Source organism: Lolium rigidum, chromosome 3 (genome assembly GCF_022539505.1).
Source record: "Lolium rigidum isolate FL_2022 chromosome 3, APGP_CSIRO_Lrig_0.1, whole genome shotgun sequence".
Lineage (NCBI taxonomy): Eukaryota > Viridiplantae > Streptophyta > Magnoliopsida > Poales > Poaceae > Lolium > Lolium rigidum.
This window is the reverse complement of record NC_061510.1, coordinates 38,865,109-38,884,030: the sequence shown is the minus strand read 5'-3', so window position 1 is coordinate 38,884,030 and position 18,922 is coordinate 38,865,109. Positions and strand designations below refer to the sequence as shown.

Below are 18,922 nucleotides of genomic sequence, written 5' to 3'. Positions count from 1 at the left end.
GTGGGGACCCTGCCCCCCCCCCCCCACAAAAAAAATTTCAAAAAGAAAAAACCTTAGATGTGCAATAATAGGTAAGTCATCCCGTGGACGGGGGGTCCCATGTGAAAGTGCATGGGTAATTAGTGACAATTTCTTTGGACTAATGTTTGCATTGACTTTCACTTATAGGATTTGTCCACAAGTAATGCTTGAACCATATGTTCTCTTCAAGGTTGCAATAAGAAGCAAATAAAGAAGATTAAGTGATAAGTATGTCTTTAAGGAGTGAGATCTCATGTGCATCTTCAAGACATCAACATAATAAAGAAAGAAGAATGCAAAGTTAAGATGAGTCATCTCGAAGAAATCATATGCTTGAAACTTGCCATCCATATGGTGATCATGGATATATGACGATATGCCGAAGAAGAAGCTCTTCTGTCATGAATTATGGGGGAGCAATCCGCAAAACTTTATTAAACAAGCACAATCAAGAAAGACGTTCATCTTGAAGCGGTTAAGATCTTCATCATCTAGCTTAAGCGGTAAAGATATATAAAAAAGAATTTAGCAAGATTAATGCAACATTTATATATAGCTAAACTATATAATTTGCTACGTCAAAGTCGTGCAAAAAAGACGTGGCTTACTTTTTTTTAGGGAGGAAGTACTATCAATTCCCGTTAGTTTTGAAGTTTTCTCAGCAAAATAAAAAACTTTCAAAAAGTAAAGGATTGTCGAGTCAGGTCAGGTTCTCCGTCTCTTTCAATACTAGTAGTAGTCTGTTTGATTAATGTTAAGAAGCAAATGTGCTGGAGCGGGATTGCGTGTGTGCTCAAAGTCAGAGCGTAGAACGCGCACGTATCTGGCTTTTGGCACGATCGATCGGATCGACGTCGTTCCCAACCCACGACGCTTGGCTTATCTGCACCACACCATACAGTTGACAAATAATTTGTCTATATCCATTTCATTCTTTTTTATCTATCTCTCTCTCTCGTCGGAAAATGTGGACAAGTTGCAGGCGCATCTGCTTTTACGGGCAGCTTCCGTGGCACGTGGCCACGTGCGACGCCATGTGCGTTGCGGTGCGCAGCAAAGACACGTCACCGTGAAAAAAACACGTGCAGGGACGAACTTCATGCGAGTAAATGACGAGGAACTACCACATTACAGACGGTCTTGTCTGAAAACTACTAATATTGGGCAAGGCGACACATAACTACCACTTCAGAGGCATGGTCGAGACGCGGAGCACTGATTCTACCAATTAGCGGTGTTAAACCGTTTTCTGACGGTTGGGGCCCACCTGTCAGGTCTACGTGGCAAATGAAAAGCAAATCACCAGTTTCATTTTACAAAAAACCCCAGATTTCTTATTTTTGTGTCACACACGTGTCCTTATCGATTCCCCACATATGAGCCACCACGCCAGGAGCAGAGGTTCGGTGGAGGAGGAGATCCTGGCCGTGCTCAGCGCGACGGACGGCGCCAGCCCGGCGGAGCAGAAGGAGGCGATGGTGTAGCTGCGGCAGGCGACGCGGGAGACGAGGGAGATGCGGTTGTAGCTCTGCACGCCGCGCCTGCTCGCGGCGCTCCGGCGGATGCTGCTATCCGGTGCCAGGTCAACGCGGAGGCGCAGGACCACGATGAACCGGTCCAAGATCGCGCGCACGCCGGGGGTGGTGCGGACGCTGCTCGCCACGGCGGAGGCGCGGGAACGCGGGAGCGCCGAGGCCGACGCGGACGCCGCCGCACTGCGGAACATCGGAAGCGGTCGGGTCCAGCTCCTGGCAGGCGGTAGGGTAGGGGATCTCAGATTGATGCTAATGTGAATCAGCGGTAAGTAAAGGCAGGAGGCCAGACTACAGAGAACAGAGGAAGCGCTGCTCACCTCGTGGACGCAGTGTTCGACGGCGAGGCGCGCGAGGAGGCAGTGCGACGTGCTCATGGCCGAGTCCCACAGCCCGTCGCGTCGTGTGCGGGGAGCGCGCCGTAGTGCGACCCGAGCTCCCTGAGCCGCACGGAGAGCACCATGAAGTGCCGCCCTTCGTCCTACGCGACGCGGGCGAAGTCGTCGAAGAACTCGCGGGGCATTCGGAGTTGCGTGCCGAAGCGGGCAACGATGTGCCAGGAGAGGTCGACGGCCCAGCTCTCGGTGTGCGCCAGTGAGTGCAGCATCGCCAGCCGGCTCTGCGCGCTGCCACCCTTCCCCAGCTTCGGCATCCGGGAGGGCGGGAGCAGCCGCACCGCGTCGCTCCGTGCCGGGCGGTCCGGCGGGGCCCGTGGTGACTGCGCCGGGTCATAGGGGAGCAGGATGGCACCGCGCAACCACTGGGTGTCGGCGACGTCGCCCAGCCGGGCCTTCTCGTCGGGGTCGGCCGTGTCGAGGATCTGCAGCGCCCAGTCAACCAGCGTTTTGGGCGGCGGCAGCCCTTCCGCTTGGTCGTGGGCGGTTGCTCCTGCAGCATCCATCTGAGCGATTCTGTAGCGAGCCGCGCGGAGTGGGTCTCGGAGTTTAGCTGCAAGCGGCGGTGGCCGTCGGCGGTGGCGGCGGCGGGGTGGGTGGCGAGTAAATGACGAGGGACACGTGCTGGCCATGCTCCCCGTCGGCCGCCGCACGCAGGCAAGCGCAAACGGAGCGGAGGGAGAGGCGGGTGAGCTCGTCCAGGTCAACGCGGATGTGCTGGTGGTCTGGCGCCGGCGACAGGCGTGGAATCTTATCCCTTTGGTAATTTTGCAAATAGACCCTCAGAGGTTATAATTTTTTTGTAGTAAGGTTTAATCTTTCTGTTTCAACCACGTAACCTGACAGGTGGGCCCCAACCGTCAGAAAACGGTTTAACACGGCTAATTGGTAGAATCAGTGCTCCGCGTCTCGACCATGCCTCTGAAGTGGTAGTTATGTGTCGCCTTGCCCAATGTTGGTAGTTTTCAGACAAGACCGTCTGTAATGTGGTAGTTCCTCGTCATTTACTCACTTCATGCGGATGTGTGCCATCTACGGAGTATTTTAGAATGAGTCGCAGGTTCCAATTTTATCGCCTTTTCAGTTCATACAGACTTTGGAGGATGTTTTCGGTGCCTTCGCTTATAAATATTTTTACGAAAAGTACAACAATATACTTATAATCTTCAACGGTAGTACGAGAAAACCGAAAAATAATACAAATCACCAAAAAGGTCTTTGCACCACTTAGCGAAGACTACAAAAACTCGAACAAGCTGAAGGCGTGTCACTGTTTTCGCCACTCCCTCAGCGGCGGTGGAAAGCTTATCGTAGTAGAGCTTATTGCAGTAGAGACTGAAAGTCCTCGTGGTAAGACTCGAAAGGACCGACGTAAGAGAATAGTAGCCATCGCCGATGAAGAGAAGCGTAGATCAGAAGGAAAATATACACCAAATCCAGCGAGATCACCCGGAGACAAATCTCCATACACCCTCCGACAAAGCTAGATGCATCACCGGGGAGAACTTCATTCCATCCTGCGATATGCCTTATCGAGAAATCTAGGATTTTTTCGGTATCAACGATTAATAATTAGGGATCTTCATAATTAGGGATTTGTTTCTCATGCTTGCTACCAAATGTATTTTGGTATTCCTTTGTGTGTTTTGAATCCATGTTGTGATTCAATATGTCATGATGTCAAATTAGATTTTCTTTTTTGGTTCATGCTTTTTAGGTTTTACGAACAAATGGGATCATTTCTGTTTGTAACGCATCTGTCTATTTACCCGCATGTTTTAATTTATCTTGGACTCATACCAGTGACTATGATCCACTTTTTTGCGCTTGGCCTCCATCCCAAGGCTTAAGCTTATATTTTTTTGGAAAAGTCAAAGCAAGTAAAATTTGATCAAAATTTTACAATAATCTATCGATAAATATGATATTTTGTAGATAGCACATGAAAATATATTTCATTATCTATGTAATAATATTAATTTTGTATTTCACATGTTAACGATTTTTTATAAAAATTTAGTTAAACTTAACATAGTTTTGACTTTCTAAAAAAAATATAGGCCTTAAGCCTTGAGTTTGAACAATTTTCTAAGGTAGGTTTGAACAGTGTACTTCCAAACTTTGTCAATAGGTTTTTGCACGTGGTTTCGTCCGACCGTGAGCGAATCAGATCGATCATATCACACTACACTACATAACACAGAGAGTACACAACATTGTACAGCGAACACGAATCGTCGGGACTCGGCGGAGCCACCGGAGCCGGAGCTCACCACCACACCTCTCTCTCTCTTCTTCTCCCATCCCATCCCATCCCATCCCATAGATTTGGATTCCTCGCACCGCGAGCACAAACAAACCAGCAGACAAGGACCCGAGCAAGTACACTCGACGCGATGGCGACAACCGTGGCCGTGCCGGCCGCCGGCTACGGCGCGGACGGCGTGTACCGCTCGCTGCGCCCGGCGGCGCCCATTCCCTCCGACCCGGGCCTCTCCATGACCGACCTCCTCTTCCGCCGCGCCGACGCCTGCCCGTCCGCGCTCGCGCTCGTGGACGCCGCCACGGGCCGCTCCCTCACCTTCGCGGGCCTCCGCTCCGCCATCCTCTCGACCGCCGTGGCCCTCGCCTCCCGCGCCGGCGTCCGCCCCGGTGACGCCGTCCTCCTCATCGCGCCCAACTGCGTTCTTTACCCCATCTGCGTCTTCGCCACCACCGCGCTCGGCGCCGTCGCCAGCACCGCCAACCCGCTCTACACCCCGCGGGAGATCGCCAAGCAGGCCGCCGACGCCCGCGTCAAGCTCCTCATCACCGTCCCCGAACTCCTCCCCAAGGTCGCCGGCCTCGCCCTCCCCGTCATCCTCCTCGACGACCCCGCCACACCCGCGCCTCCCGCCTCCAACGTGACCCTCTACTCCGACCTCGTCGCCGGCGTGGACGAGGCCCAGTACCGCCGCCCGCCGACCAAGCAGAGCGACACGGCCGCGCTGCTCTACTCCTCGGGCACCACGGGGGACAGCAAGGGGGTCGTCCTCACGCACCGCAACTTCATCGCCACCTCCACCATGGTCACCTCCGACCAGGACCAGCGCGGGGAGGGGCCCAACGTCTTCCTCTGCTTCCTCCCCATGTTCCACATCTTCGGCCTCTCCGTCATCACCTTCGGCCAGCTGCAGCGCGGCAACACCGTCGTCGTCATGTCGGGCTTCACCATGGACGCCGTCATGAAGGCCGTCGAGCGGTACCGCGTCACCAACCTCTTCTGCGTGCCGCCTGTCATGATCGCGCTCGCCAAGCAGGGGATGGCCGGGAAGTACGACCTCAGCTCTCTCAAGTACATCGGATCGGGCGCCGCGCCGCTCGGCAAGGACGTCATGGAGGTCGTTGCCAAGAACTTCCCCAAAGCCGAGATTGTTCAGGTAACTCTCATTCGCCAATTGCGCCGCACTACTCTACCTTCAGAAATCGCAATCACTTTTCAGAGTCTTTTTTCTTGTGCTTATGTGGGGACTGGATCTTCCTTTTCTTGTCCTATGGCTTAAAAGTTGATCAAGTAGGAATCTTTTGTTGATACAACGCACTAGATTATTAAGAAGCTTTAGAGTGAACAACAATATGAAACAGATGAACTGTCCTGTCCAGCTTGATTTTGCCATTGAAAACCCGGAGAGTGACATTTTGGATGTGAGCGATTCCAATTTTTTGTCCTGCTAATACCACTTGATTAAGACACAAGATTGCCATTTTTTTCTCTTGGAATGTATGCACTGTGCAGCTACACGGCACTGATACCTCTAATAATCAGCTGTGCGGATACTTCTTACTGCATATTAGTAACCCGTATGTATGGAAGAGGTATTTGCATCAGAATACCCATATCGAGCATCGGTGTTACATAAGTATTTTGCCGTGGCTGTTAATATGGAACAATTCAGTGCTGTTCCAACTTTAATGCCAAAGTCAACTATGCTTTTTTTAACAAAATGCCGAAGTCAACTATTTGTTTGCTAACTTATAAAAGTAGCCTTGGTACCTTTGGAATCATCATCATGCTGTTTTATCATAACTATATATTTTTGATCGAAGCATCAACATGGGAATAGAAATGTATCTTGTCCCAATGTCCCATATAATAATAAAATGCATGGTCTACCTTCAGAACTCGCAATCACTTTTCAGAGTCTTTTTTGTTGTGCTTATGTGGGACCGAATCTTCCTTTTCTTGTCCTATGGCTTAAAAGTTGATCAAGTCGGAATCTTTGTTGGTACAATGCACTAGATTATCAACAACTTTGGAGTGAACAGCAATATGAAACAGATAAGCTGTCCTGTCCAGCTTGATTTTGCCATTGAAAACTGGAGAGTGACATTTTGGATGTGAGCGATTCCAATATTTTGTCCTGCTAATACCGCTTGATTAAGACACAAGATTGCCATTTTTTTCTCTTGGAATGTATACACTATGCAGCTACACGCCACTGATACTTCTAATTTGTGCGGACACTTCTTACTGCATATTAGTATCCCGTATGTATGGAAGAGGTATTTGCATCAGAATACCCATATCGATAGTCGGTGTTACATAAGTATTTTGCCGTGGATGTTAATATGTAACAATTCAGTGCTGTTCCAACTTTAATGCCGAAGTCAAGTATGTTTTTTTAACAAAATGCCGAAGTCAACTATTTGTTTGCTAACTTATAAAAGTAGCCTTGGTACCTTTGGAATCATCATCATGCTGTTTTATCATAACTATATATTTTTGATCGAAGCATCAACATGGGAATAGAAATGTATCTTGTCCCAATGTCCCATATAATAATAAAATGCATGGTCTACAGGCAAGACGTTTTTATTTTCAAATTGCACTGGCAGTTTAACCATTTTGTTGTGGTGACTGCATAAAGCCTGATGCTAGCAATCTGTAGCCAATTTCAAAACTAATCTAAAGTGGTTCAGTGGTTTATTGCACAGCACACTTTGTTGCATCATGTAGTACTATGGCTTTATTCTCTCATATATGGTGGTACCTGATACCTGTAAACAATCTTAAGTACTAGTACATATCTCAAGTTGTATTGTGTGTTATGTACCTCTGGCAGGGCTATGGTATGACGGAGACTTGTGGGATCATATCACTTGAATTCCCAGTAAATGGAAAGACTCGTCGGTTTGGGTCAACTGGAGCGCTTGTCATTGGAAATGAAGCAAAAATTGTCGATGTAGAGACTCTAAAACATCTGCCACCAAATCAACTAGGAGAAATTTGTATCCGAGGACCACACATAATGCAAGGTGATTTTTTTTTATTGTGCAAGGTGAAAATCTAGTTCTTGTACCCTGTCTCTTGAGACCAAACAAGAGCTTCTTCCAAAGAAATCAGGCCTCATTTGCTTGATCAACTATGACATAATACCGACCTTAGTGTAAAGGATGTTACAATGAAACTTTAGAGATTGTTGATATTTTTTTAGTTAAGCAATGAGGTAAAACTTTCACATGTTTATTGACAATGTACAGTTTACAAAGACCTAGTGATTTTCTTTAACGTGAAACTCTAGTGATCATGAACAACTATTCAGTCCTAAAGGGAGTATAGGGCCAGCACTTCTACTTACTTGAGTCAATTTTCTGTAGGGTATTTCAACAATGTGCAAGCTACTGACTTTACAATCAAGCAAGGGTGGTTGCATACTGGTGATCTTGGATACTTTGACGAAGAAGGCCAGCTTTATGTTGTTGATAGACTTAAAGAGCTGATTAAGTACAAAGGTTTTCAGGTATTTTTATTTTTTAAAATACTCATATATTTTTGCTACTCTATGATCCATCAACAAAGTAGCGGTTCAAAGTGCTAATCATTTCTTCAGTACAAAATGCAATCATAAATTGAAGAATACAAGAGGAACACATTGGAACTGGGCTTTGGTTTTCATCACCTAGACAAGGTTATGAGTGCAGTGCATAGTGTTGTTTGAATAGGTGCCCAGTAAAATGAATGTGAGGAACATAACATTTAACGCTAAGCACAGTTTTAGTACTGCACTGATTAGTTTAAACAAATTTGCAGTGCATTTAATATGTGGCTTCTGCTGGTCTGTTTTAACGCGAGCAGTCATTGGCAAAATGAACTGAGATTAGTTATGTTAAGTATACTTAAGGTTAAGCACACTTTCAGTGGTTAGATCTGATCAGAATGAGGGAATGGTCACTGGTGATTTGCTGAAGAAAGAGAGGAACAGTGAGCTGAAAGGATTTTGTTTAGAAGGGCTCAACGTAGTTGTTGGCCAGCATTGAATTTAGCATAGCTATTGCCTATTGGGCTGGCAGCTGACAAGTAATATGGAGGAATACACATATAATACGGGATCATTAAAGGAAAAAAATATGAGTCATATACCCTCATATCCCAAGGGGTCATAGGGCTGAAAATATAATACAGGGGCGCATTCCGGTGCTCCTTGGCATTTCTCCATCTACTTAGTACTACTTTTGTTAGTTCTATATGTAGCCAAACATCACTGATAGGGTGTTCGATGAGTCTATGAGACTATGACCCCTTTCTTGTGCATGTTGATAGGTTGATAGCACAGCAGACGAATGTGAGATTATTGTGTGACATTATTCACCACAATACATTATCAATTCGTCTTGAGCAGACCAAGAGCCCATGACTTCCCTTCTTTTTTGCGGAAATTCTTCCTCTTATGCCATTACTACTGAGTTGTGAGTTTGTGACTAATGAGTTTAAAGTTTCACTAAACTTACTTTTTATAGCAAAACACTTATTCATCTTAACTTAATCATGGGGGTCTTTTGTGTTATCTGAATGGTAGCCTTTTTGTGAGCATCCAATCTAATTCTTCGCGATAGGAACTCATCCTTTTGCACTAGTGTTTTCTTGTTCGAACACACATCAAAGTTTGTCATCTTTACATAAACCTCTCATAATTTTTATTTTTTTATATGTAGATTGCACCTGCTGAGCTTGAAGGATTACTTCTATCTCATCCAGAGATTCTAGATGCTGTCGTTATCCCGTAAGTTGTACCTTCTAAAATTTAATTGTTTCCAGCAGCTTTTGAGTGCAAAATGTCGCGACCTTGTCGGTCTGGGCTCCTTTTTCTGCTGTTTCTATCTTTTGAATTGGATTTGTGCCTGTTTCAAGGTTTCCTGATGCTGAAGCTGGAGAAGTTCCTATAGCTTACGTTGTCCGGTCAACTTCGAGTTCATTGACTGAAATTGATGTGCAGAAATTTATTGAAACTCAGGTAAGGCTGACTGCGGACTCCTTTACTAAATTGTTATTGTGGAGTACCTGTGGTCGAACACCATCACTAGCATGAAACATGGCTCCTCAACTGCATAGTTCCCATGGTAATGCACTTGTAATTTTTAACTTACATCACATTTCAGGTCACGTACTACAAAAGGTTGAAGAGGGTTACATTCGTGGACAGCGTACCAAAGTCAGTTTCAGGCAAGATTTTGAGAAGAGAGCTCATCGCCAAAGTCAGATCGGAACAAGCCAGATTGTCCAAGCTGTAGCAAATCTGCTGCTTCTTTCTGTTCCAGAGCAATTCTTGCTGCTAAATTTTAAAGCTTCACAACTCTACAATGTCAGGAGGTTTACAAATTCCTGAGCTGGAGCTTTCACTTTGTGCCCTGTGTGTGTTGCAACATGAGTTTCAATCTCAACATTGTACAGAAGTTTGTATGTGACAAAAATCATTGTTCGGCAAATGTACCAGTGTTCTATATACTATATATACAGGGAATGCAAAAAAAATGAATATGAATGGGTAAACGTTATGCGTATTTTACATCTATTCATAGAAAGAATGCATATGTTCTTGTTCAGTCGAATCGTAAGTACCCCAGGTGCTCATGGTCGCAATATTTGGCTCCTGAAGATCATGGCAAAACCAAACATTATTTCAGAATGTTCTGAAGATGGAAGCAAATTATTGCCTGAGAGACAGGATTCTGATCACTTGGAATCTCGGAGATCGTCCAAGATGTAGCAAATCTGCTGGTTAGAGGAGGTTTACAAATTCCGGAGTCGGAGCTTTCGCTTTTGTGCATTGTATTATACAATGGAACAACATAAATGTTAATCACAACATTGCACAGAAGATTGTATGTGACAAAAACCATAGTTCGGCATATGTACAAGTGTGTGTTATACTATCTATACAACGAATGCAAATAATGAATGTGAATGGGTAATGGCTATATGCACTCTGCATCAATTTATAGAAAGAATGCATATGTTGTTGTTCAGTCGAATCGTAAGTACCCCTGGTGCTCATGCGCCGCAAAATTGGCTCCTGAAGATCATGAGAAAACCAAACATTAGTATTTAGAATGTGCTGAAGGTAGAAGCCAATTCTTGCCTGAGAGACAGGGGACTCCGATCACTTGGAATCATGGAGATGCCTAGAATTTCTTTACCTGTGTATGTTGAGCCTATCATCCTCGTGCTTGTCATCACCGCTTCAACAGATGGGGGAACGGGAACGGCGGCTCTGATCATGTGAGTTTGTTGGGCGGTTGTTGCTTGGGCTTCTTGTTCATCCCCTTCGTTACTGGCACGAGGCAATGGTAGCAGAATCAGGGAAGGATGTGTGTACAGCATTTTGCCGTAGCTCCTCTCCAGAGTTCCCTTCTCAAACTGGAGGAAGAAAGTCCTGTAGATTCCGATGAAGCATTAGCACTAGATTATTAATACCGGGCCTTCTGCCTGCTAGCTAGCTAGGGATACGAACTGAGAGCAGCCATACTTTTCTGTAACATCTGCGATCCGCCGCCATGGAAGATGCATTCCTGGTGGAGGTGGATCAGCACGGTATTGCTCCGACGAAGATTTAACCTGCACAAATCAATTCGATAACTACAGGTGCCCATATGTAGATTACATGGATCATGGGAAACTACTGACAGACATGGTAACCTCTCAAAGAAAGATGTATAATGGGGAGGGACAGCAACAAATATATACTTGCCTGGATTCTCAGGGTATCGAATCTCGCGTCGTTGAAACACGCTTCCATGGTCTTTATGTTGGAGCAGAGGATGTTGATCTTGATGAACACGTCGCGCACGTGCCGTATGGCCCGTATCTGGCACACGATCTTCTTGGGCTTCTTGTACAGGAACTTGGCGAAGATTTCGACCTCATCTGTTCGAACGATCTAGAGGGAACACGGTAATAATCAACAAGACAATCCAAGCAAGAAAGAAAGAATTGCGATAATGAAGCAAAGATGAACCATGTACGTTGTGAGGGCCGAGCTGGAGCAACCGCACGGCCACCTTCCCCAGCCTTCTGCGGCCCATCCTCTTCTTCGCCGGCTCTCCCAGCTCCTCATCCTCAGCCCGAGAGACGGCAACTTGAGTTCCAGCCGCGGCGGATCGCATGAATTTGATCAGTCGTAGCAAGGGCGCGTCGACCTTGAGTTCCAGCCGCGGCGGCGCCCTCTTGGCGTTGTTGCTGTAGTGACACAGCATGCCTGCGGCCTCGTCGTAGCTCGTGCCACCACCGCTGGCATCCTCGGCGGCGGCGGCATGCTCCGGCGCCGGCGTGGAGACCAGGGGCGTGGAGTTTGGCATGTCACCAGGTTGTGGATACACTGAGGGGTGGTCGTGCACGACGGCCGAGGGAACGGGAAGGAAAAAGGGACCTGCTTTGGTACGTGGGTATATACGTGTCCAGTGGGTGCACGAGCCGTTGTAGATTGCTCCTCGAAATAGGCTTTCGCCCCGCTTTATAAATAAAACCGCAACGGCCGAACCGATACAAGGTGGTGAGGAGAACCTCTTACAAAGCAGATCAAGAATAAACAAAAAAGAACACGAAAACCAAAACTTGCGGCGACATTGAGACCGGCCCGAGTTGCAACGGAGCTCCACAACAACGCCCCCCAAGAGGGTAACGACGCATTACGCCGCCGCCGTCGAGACCGCAAGGTCTAGGTTTTCATCCGGAGCCGTCCCGCAGGGAGGATGCCCACAACGATGCCCCCAAGAGGGTTGCGACACCCGCGAGCATCGCCGTCGGCGCGCCGAGGCGGCTGAGCTTTCGCCGAAAGCATCCTCACGCCACGCCGGGAGAACTTAGCCGCCGTAGCCACCGGAGGTAGGTTTCGAAACAAGATCGCGGGAGCTACCAAAGCCGAGCGCCGTCAACCCCGGGAACACCCATCGTCCGCTCCACGCCATCCGCATGACCGAAGAGTGGGACCACCACCACCGCAACGTTGCCCGCCGTAGAGCCAACCGTGCGATCCGCCTTCCGGGGCCGCCGCCCGCGCATCCCACGAGCTCGAGCCCATGACCTAGCCACCACGCGGCAACGCCGACGGTTGGACGGAGGTAGGCCAACACCATAGCTAACGGTCATCAGGGCCGGCGCTAGTTAGGGAGGGGATCCGCCCTCCGGCACACAAGGTGCCCACCGTCCGGACGTGGTAGCACTACCAATTAGGCCTAGATCAGGCCCGACCGCCTGCCAGGCCCGGAACAGGCCCCATTAGACGTGCTACCGCGCTGCTATGCCCACGTCGCCGATGCCATCCAACTGTAGCTCTCTGTCGAGCCTACCCATGCCACCACCGGCAGACCACCATGTGTTAGGCAGATGCCAAGAGCGGCGTCACCGCGACCTCACTCCTCGCAAGACGGCCCCGACCGAGGCCGCACACCGCCGCAAAGGAGCACCCCCGCCGCAACGCCCGGGGACATAGTTGCACCGTAACCGACGCCACCACGCCGCCGATCAAGCCCGTCACTTTGTCGGCATCCAAGAACTCGCCTTTGAACGCCGGCAAGAACATCCGACGCCTCGCCCGAGCAAGATCGGGGACGAACGCAGAGCTGCCCGGGCCGCCAGATCTGGACCCGCCTGGCCCAGACCTAGATCCGGCCGCAGTGCAGCCCGGAGGGTGCCCCGCCGGCGGTGGCCCTGCCTAGGCCCGCCTGGCCATGGTCAGTGACCACCAGGCCCAGATCGGGGCCCAGCTGCCCCGTCCTGCGCCGCGTCGCCAGGCTGCCCCCTCCGTCACCGCGCTGCGCCGCCTGCCGTAGCTCGCGCTGCGCCGCCACCTCCTTCGCCATGAGCCGCCGCCGCCATGCCTTGCCGTTGTCGCCGGACCGAATCCCGGATGCCCCGAAGCGCACCGCCGCCGGCGCACCGCCCCGCGCAGAGCCCCGCGCGCGCGGGTGAGGAAGAGCCCGCCGCCGCCGGCACCACGCGGGCTTTGCCCGGCGGCGCTCGCCGGCGACGGCGGGGAGGAGAGGAGGAGGGAGGGCGGGGCGCGGGGTGAGGTTAGGGTTCGCCCCGGTCGCCCGCGGGGAGCGACGCGGAGCGAAACGGTGGGTTTTCACAGTTCCATTAGCCGAGCCGTTGTAGATTGGACCCGCTTGTTTCTGCAACCGTGCGGTGTGCATGAATTACAGGGGAAACTCAGGCCGGCCTCCTACGATTCACGAGTAGTGCAACTTTTCTTCAACAATTTAGTTAAGCATCGAGGGGATTTAGGGGTGGATACCGAGCTTAATTAAAACCTTAGCTTGGCTCGACTCGGTAAATACTCGAGTTGGCTCCATAAGCTTAATAAGCTCATTAAGATACTGAACAATGTAATGCATTCATTGGAGTACACGAAGGATGTTTCATCATCTATACATCTTCGCGTAGATTTGGCAAATTTAACCTTTGTACTGTACTCATTTATCTGTGAGGATATTAACGAGCTAATCGAGTACTCGCAACTCGACTCATTAAACTCATTTTCTTAACAAGCTAGAAACGTCAACTCTGCTTGACTCATTACTGTCCGAGTTCGAGCCGAGTTGTTGGACTCGAGCCAAATTTTCGAGTACTCATTAAGCTCATGAGCATCAAGTTTTATTTCCACCGCTAAGTGGATTGCCTCATAGCTATGCTTCGGCATATAAAGTTAAGTTCCCAAGACCTTATGGGATTATACGCGTGCATGGAGAGCCAAAATGTATTTATTTTTTGACAAAAGAAATATATTAATATTAAAATAATATTATTTACATCCTAGTCTCTGCAACAATAAAATGTTGAGAAAGAGTCGAGACATTAAAGATGCACACAGCTAAAAAGAAAAAAAAAACATAGCCTTCAGAGAGTGACCGTTGTGACATACCTCGTCCCGTCAGCACCAAAGTAATCACGACAATGTTGCTCGATGCGCCGATGGCGTGTGGATTAGCGACACACACACGTCGTGTTGTTGATAGGAACAAGCATGACCCGGGGCCGTAGCGACACACCGGCTGGCTCGCAAAATCCAACATAAGCCCTTGTACTAATGGTAGATCTTGGAGTGATCTCCGAACCTTTGCATTTTTTGGGGGTAAATTTCATATCTTGGAAGCTTTCGGGCGATCACCTAGGGTTTCCCAATAAACACAAGAATAGCAAGTAAATATTTAAGAGGGGTTTCAAATCGGCTTGATGGCATTGTAGATAGGGGCTCCTTTTCTTTCCATCAAATCCCTCCCGCACCCCTCCCAACCCTAAACGCACCCCGCCACCGCCGCCGCCGGTAGCGCCACCGGGCAAAGGCCGCGGGGCGTGGCGGCGGCGGCGGCCTCTCCTTGTTGCCGCGCTGGGACGGCGACCGGGATCCCTCGATGCTCGCTGCGGCCGGACGGATTTGGTGATGGGCGGCGGCGGCGGCCAGATCTGCGCGACGGCCAGGCGGCAGCCCCCTTGCCTTCCGCCGGACTTCACCGCAGCACGCCGGAGGGGCTAGTGGCGGGCAGCGGCCAGGCCTTGTTCTGCGCCACTTTCCCCCCGTCTCTCGGCCGTGTGTCGTCGAGATCTCGGGTTTCTCTCGCGTCACGAGGTCGCCCGGGGCAGCAGTCTTGGGTACGACGGTGGAGGTGGCCATCTTCTTCGTCGGAGAGGGTCGGCCTGCGGTTGGTGGTGGTGGATCTATCGATCTATCACCGCATTCCGACGGCATGATGGAGGAGCTTGGAAGCCGGCGTCGGTGTCGCCGGTGGTTGGTTGGAGTGGCCATCCCGGGATGGTCGCCGACGTGGGGGTCCGACCTGAATAAAGGCGGCGGTCCTAGGGCCTCTCTTGCGTGAAGAGGAGGACCTACCGGAGGCCTCGGACTCGTGATCCGGCCGGAGTGTTGAGTTCCGGAAGGCTCCGCCGATGAATGCAACAGATGCTTTTGCCCGGAGTTTGTTGGATCGGAGGTATTCGGTCGTGCGCACCCATGTTTTTATTCCGACCGTTTGGTTCGGAGGGAGCGGCGCGAAGCTCTTTTTCTTTGATTGACATCAAGTGACTATGGATCCATGATGAAAGTCGGAAGAAGAGAATTTCATGAAGGTCAGAGGGGAGGACTAGCTAAGGGAGGTTCAAGTCTTTGCGTTGTTGAGGGACTTGCTTGGTGTTTTGGGCTTCACAGCAGCGGTATGAAAGTGGGGGCGACAACACAGGTGAAGTGCAGAGTCCTACCTTTCAGGGTGAAAACCCAAGGTCTGGCTTTAATTGGTTGTGCCTGGCAATGTCCTTGGTGGAGGCATTTGTTTTGAGAGCGGGGACTAGTCCGTAATTCAGGTGTTGTCTTGGCGGTGGATGTATTGTCGTTGTTAGGCCCGAGATACCGTAGCGGGACTTTTATTTCTTAGTTTTCTTTTCTTGTTTTTGGCTGTGTGCATCCGTAGTACCATTAGGGTGGTGCGTTGTTGCAGAGGCTGGGTGTAATTGGTATCTTCTTGATATTAATATATTCCCTTTATCAAAAAAAAAACAGGGGAGGAGCTTAGCCAGCTCAGGAGGTTGAACAATGGTGCATTAGAGAGATTTCAAAGCACCTCGACAAGATAGATTTTGGTATACCTGCGAGATCCTGAGCTAGGACTTTGGGCCGCCAGATTGTGGTTGACACTCTAGGAGAATCTCTTGGTGAACTCATAGCAACTAAGTTGCTCCTGGAGCACTGCCTCGGTTGATGGAGCCCCGGAGGTCCAATCTGGACCATTAACTTGGGGGTTTTCTTGAATCCTGAAAGATCGAGATGTCGCCTAGAGGGGGGGTGAATAGGCAATTAAAAAAACTCTTGGGGATTTGTCTTGTAAGAATGCGGAATTAAACTATCGTTTAGTTTACAAGCACAAACCCTAAATATGCTAAGCTCAACTAAGTGTAACAATATCAACTAGAGCTAAGCAAGATAGGCACAAGATATATGTAGCACAAGTGATAGCAAGATATATGTACTTCAAGCACGATGGCTATCACAAGGAAAGAGAGCTCGGGTATAGAAATAACCGAGGCACGCAGAGACGAGGATGTATTCCCGTGTTCCCTTCCTTTGCAAGAAGGTACGTCACGTTTGGAGGAGTGGAGGTCCCACGAAGGATTCCCCGCGCCACGAAGGCTCACCCTATTCTCCGAACCACACCCACGAAGGATAATGGCCCTTTCCTTATGGTTAGCTTTTCCTCCGCTCCGGAGATGGCAAGCTCCACAACCACTTCACAAGCTCCACGAAGGAGAACCGTTGGGGGAAAAAACAGAGCAAATAGCAAGAAAACGGGCTGAGAAAATGCCCCAGCCGGCGGCCCAGCCGGTTGACCGGAGCTGAGGCCGGACAGGACGGTCTGGGGTTCGGCCCAGCCGGACCTGCAGCCGGGCGGGGCGCACGCCGCGCTGTGCAGCGGATAAGGCTGAGGGCCGCGCGGGGGGGGGGGGAGGAAAGGGCCCGGCCCGTCCAGGAGGCCGGTCGGCCGGGCGAGGCACCGAGCGGGGCGGCGGGCGCCGGGCGCTGGGCCGGGTGAGGCGGCAGGCCGGTTGCTGGCCAGGTGGCCCGGAGGGCGCGCCGGGCAGGCCAGAGGCGGACCGGGCCCGAGGCCGGTCACGGGCCAAAATCCGGTCCGGTTGGCGCCCGGTTGCGGACCGGGTGGGCCGGTGGCTGCCCCCCTCTTTTTCTTTTCTTTTTCTTCTTTTACTTTTTCTTTAATAACAAATGCTCCCGAACTCCGATTCGAATGAAACCAATTTTGTTTGAGAGATAAGAACAAATGCTATCCTATGGAAAGTGAAAACACAAGAATCTGTAGGAGGGGATTTTATCATAAATATAAAAGGTAGAACCTTATATTATGAATAATCGATAAAATCACCCAACCTCGAAAACGCAATAGAAGATGCATGCGAACTCCGTTTTCGATGAACTTGGGCTTGTTGTAAAGCTAGCAATAAGCTCAAGAACCTTACACATAGAAACACCAAGAAGCAATAAGGATATGCAAAGTATGTAAAGGATTGAGCTCCATAAGACGATGTGATCAAGTTACCCAACCGAAAGCCCCTCTTAATAGTGCGGCTATCTATCCTATAATCCGGTCTCCCAACAACCACCTTGAGACCGGTAAAAGGAAAACCTAGCAAGGCCATACCTTTGCCTTGCGCATCCCGCTCGATCTTGATGATAACTCTTCAAGCTTCACTCAAGCCGGAATGCCTCACTTGATCAATGTTGCTTTGTGAAGACCCACAAATGCTCCCCCATACACTATGATGGGAAAGCTCCATTGATGCACATCTTCACATGTCCATTATCACCAAATGGACGCCAAGCTTCAAGCATGTGATTCACTCAAGATGCTCATCTTGAACTTACCCAACTCAACCTTGTATCTTCTCATACTCACATAAGATAGAGCATGGCTAATATTGAGTTCCACATAAGAACTTCATCTTCATTTCTTCTTCTTGATCATATCACATATATATCTTCATACCGATGATCTTGATGCCAATACACATGGTATACCTTTATCTTCATGGCATCCATACTTGAATCCAACACATGGAGTACAAGTAGTACCTATGGAATATTCCTTCATATAAACTCAATGAAAACATTAGTCCATAGGGGTTATCATTAATTATCAAAACCACACATAGGGGCAATATACCCTTACAATCTCCCCCATTTTGGTAATTGATGACAACCACAATAAGAGGGTTTATATAATGAATATTAGAAACAAGTACGCAACTTATCCGAGAATAAGTTGTATACAAGAGGTTGTATTTGATATGGTCAAGTAACACAAAGCTACTAGCCCATATCAAAACTGGCTCTACTCACACAACTACCACAAATGCACGGGATGTGAGTAGAACCAATATATATAGAGAAAACTCCCCCACAATGTATGCACGTGTGATGAACATGAATTCATTGCATACATTGTCAAGATTAACCTTTGGGACAATTTCGAATATATATATATACAACCATGCAAGACATATAAATATGGAATGCATGAGAGGCAAAACACTTAAGCACAAACCAAACATAAGTATAAAACCGTTCCCTTAAACCCTCTAAACTTCTCCCCCATTTGCATCGATTGTCAAAATGGGTGAAAAATTTAGAAGGCCAATATAATGTGAGTTCCTCCCCAAAGTGTGCACTTCTCATAATTTGAGTGGAATCAAATGCACATATCCAATGATGAATACTAGAAGGAAGTCAAACTATATTGAGGATGAAAGATTGCATAAAGATAACATGGTGAAGTGAGCTTCAACAAATAATGCAAGCAATCAAAGATCCAATTGGACAAATAAAGATATCATGGTAAGAGAGGTATAGTGCTCTAAAAATAAGGAAGTTCCCCAAGGTTCGTGCATAATTTATAATGTTTGCATTTGAATACAATATGCATAATCATGGAATCCTCACTCCCTATATATCATTTAGAACACAACCAAGATAAAGATAATATGCTTATCAAGAATAACTTGAGTCCAACAATTACGAGATATGAGTGCATGAAGAAAAACAAATAAACCAAGCACTCATAAATCTTCTTTACCAACCCACTAAAAACAAAGGGGTAAAAGATGGTCGGCAAAGAACAAGGATATCAAGGTGATGGATTAACGCTCTTATGTATATGAGTTTC

The 18,922-nt window shown here is 48.7% G+C and overlaps 2 protein-coding genes and 1 pseudogene across 2 annotated transcripts; 1 reads left to right on the top strand and 2 right to left on the bottom strand.

Moving 5' to 3' along the window:
- Positions 1-1,366: 1,366 nt before the first annotated feature.
- LOC124694699 lies at positions 1,367-2,454 on the bottom strand (annotated as a pseudogene).
- A 1,851-nt stretch (positions 2,455-4,305) lies between these two features.
- LOC124701463 (4-coumarate--CoA ligase-like 1) lies at positions 4,306-9,766 on the top strand. The gene is made up of 6 exons (XM_047233525.1): positions 4,306-5,367; positions 7,051-7,243; positions 7,586-7,728; positions 8,921-8,988; positions 9,117-9,219; positions 9,365-9,766. Exons 1-6 carry the CDS (start codon positions 4,345-4,347, stop codon positions 9,494-9,496), a joined length of 1,662 nt encoding a protein of 553 aa, XP_047089481.1. The 5' UTR covers positions 4,306-4,344; the 3' UTR covers positions 9,497-9,766.
- A 462-nt stretch (positions 9,767-10,228) lies between these two features.
- Positions 10,229-11,560, bottom strand: LOC124694698. The gene is made up of 5 exons (XM_047227654.1): positions 11,228-11,560; positions 10,954-11,142; positions 10,732-10,820; positions 10,403-10,638; positions 10,229-10,278 (listed from the first exon to the last, which is right to left on the bottom strand). Exons 1-5 carry the CDS (start codon positions 11,558-11,560, stop codon positions 10,229-10,231), a joined length of 897 nt encoding a protein of 298 aa, XP_047083610.1.
- Between the last annotated feature and the right edge of the window lie 7,362 nt (positions 11,561-18,922).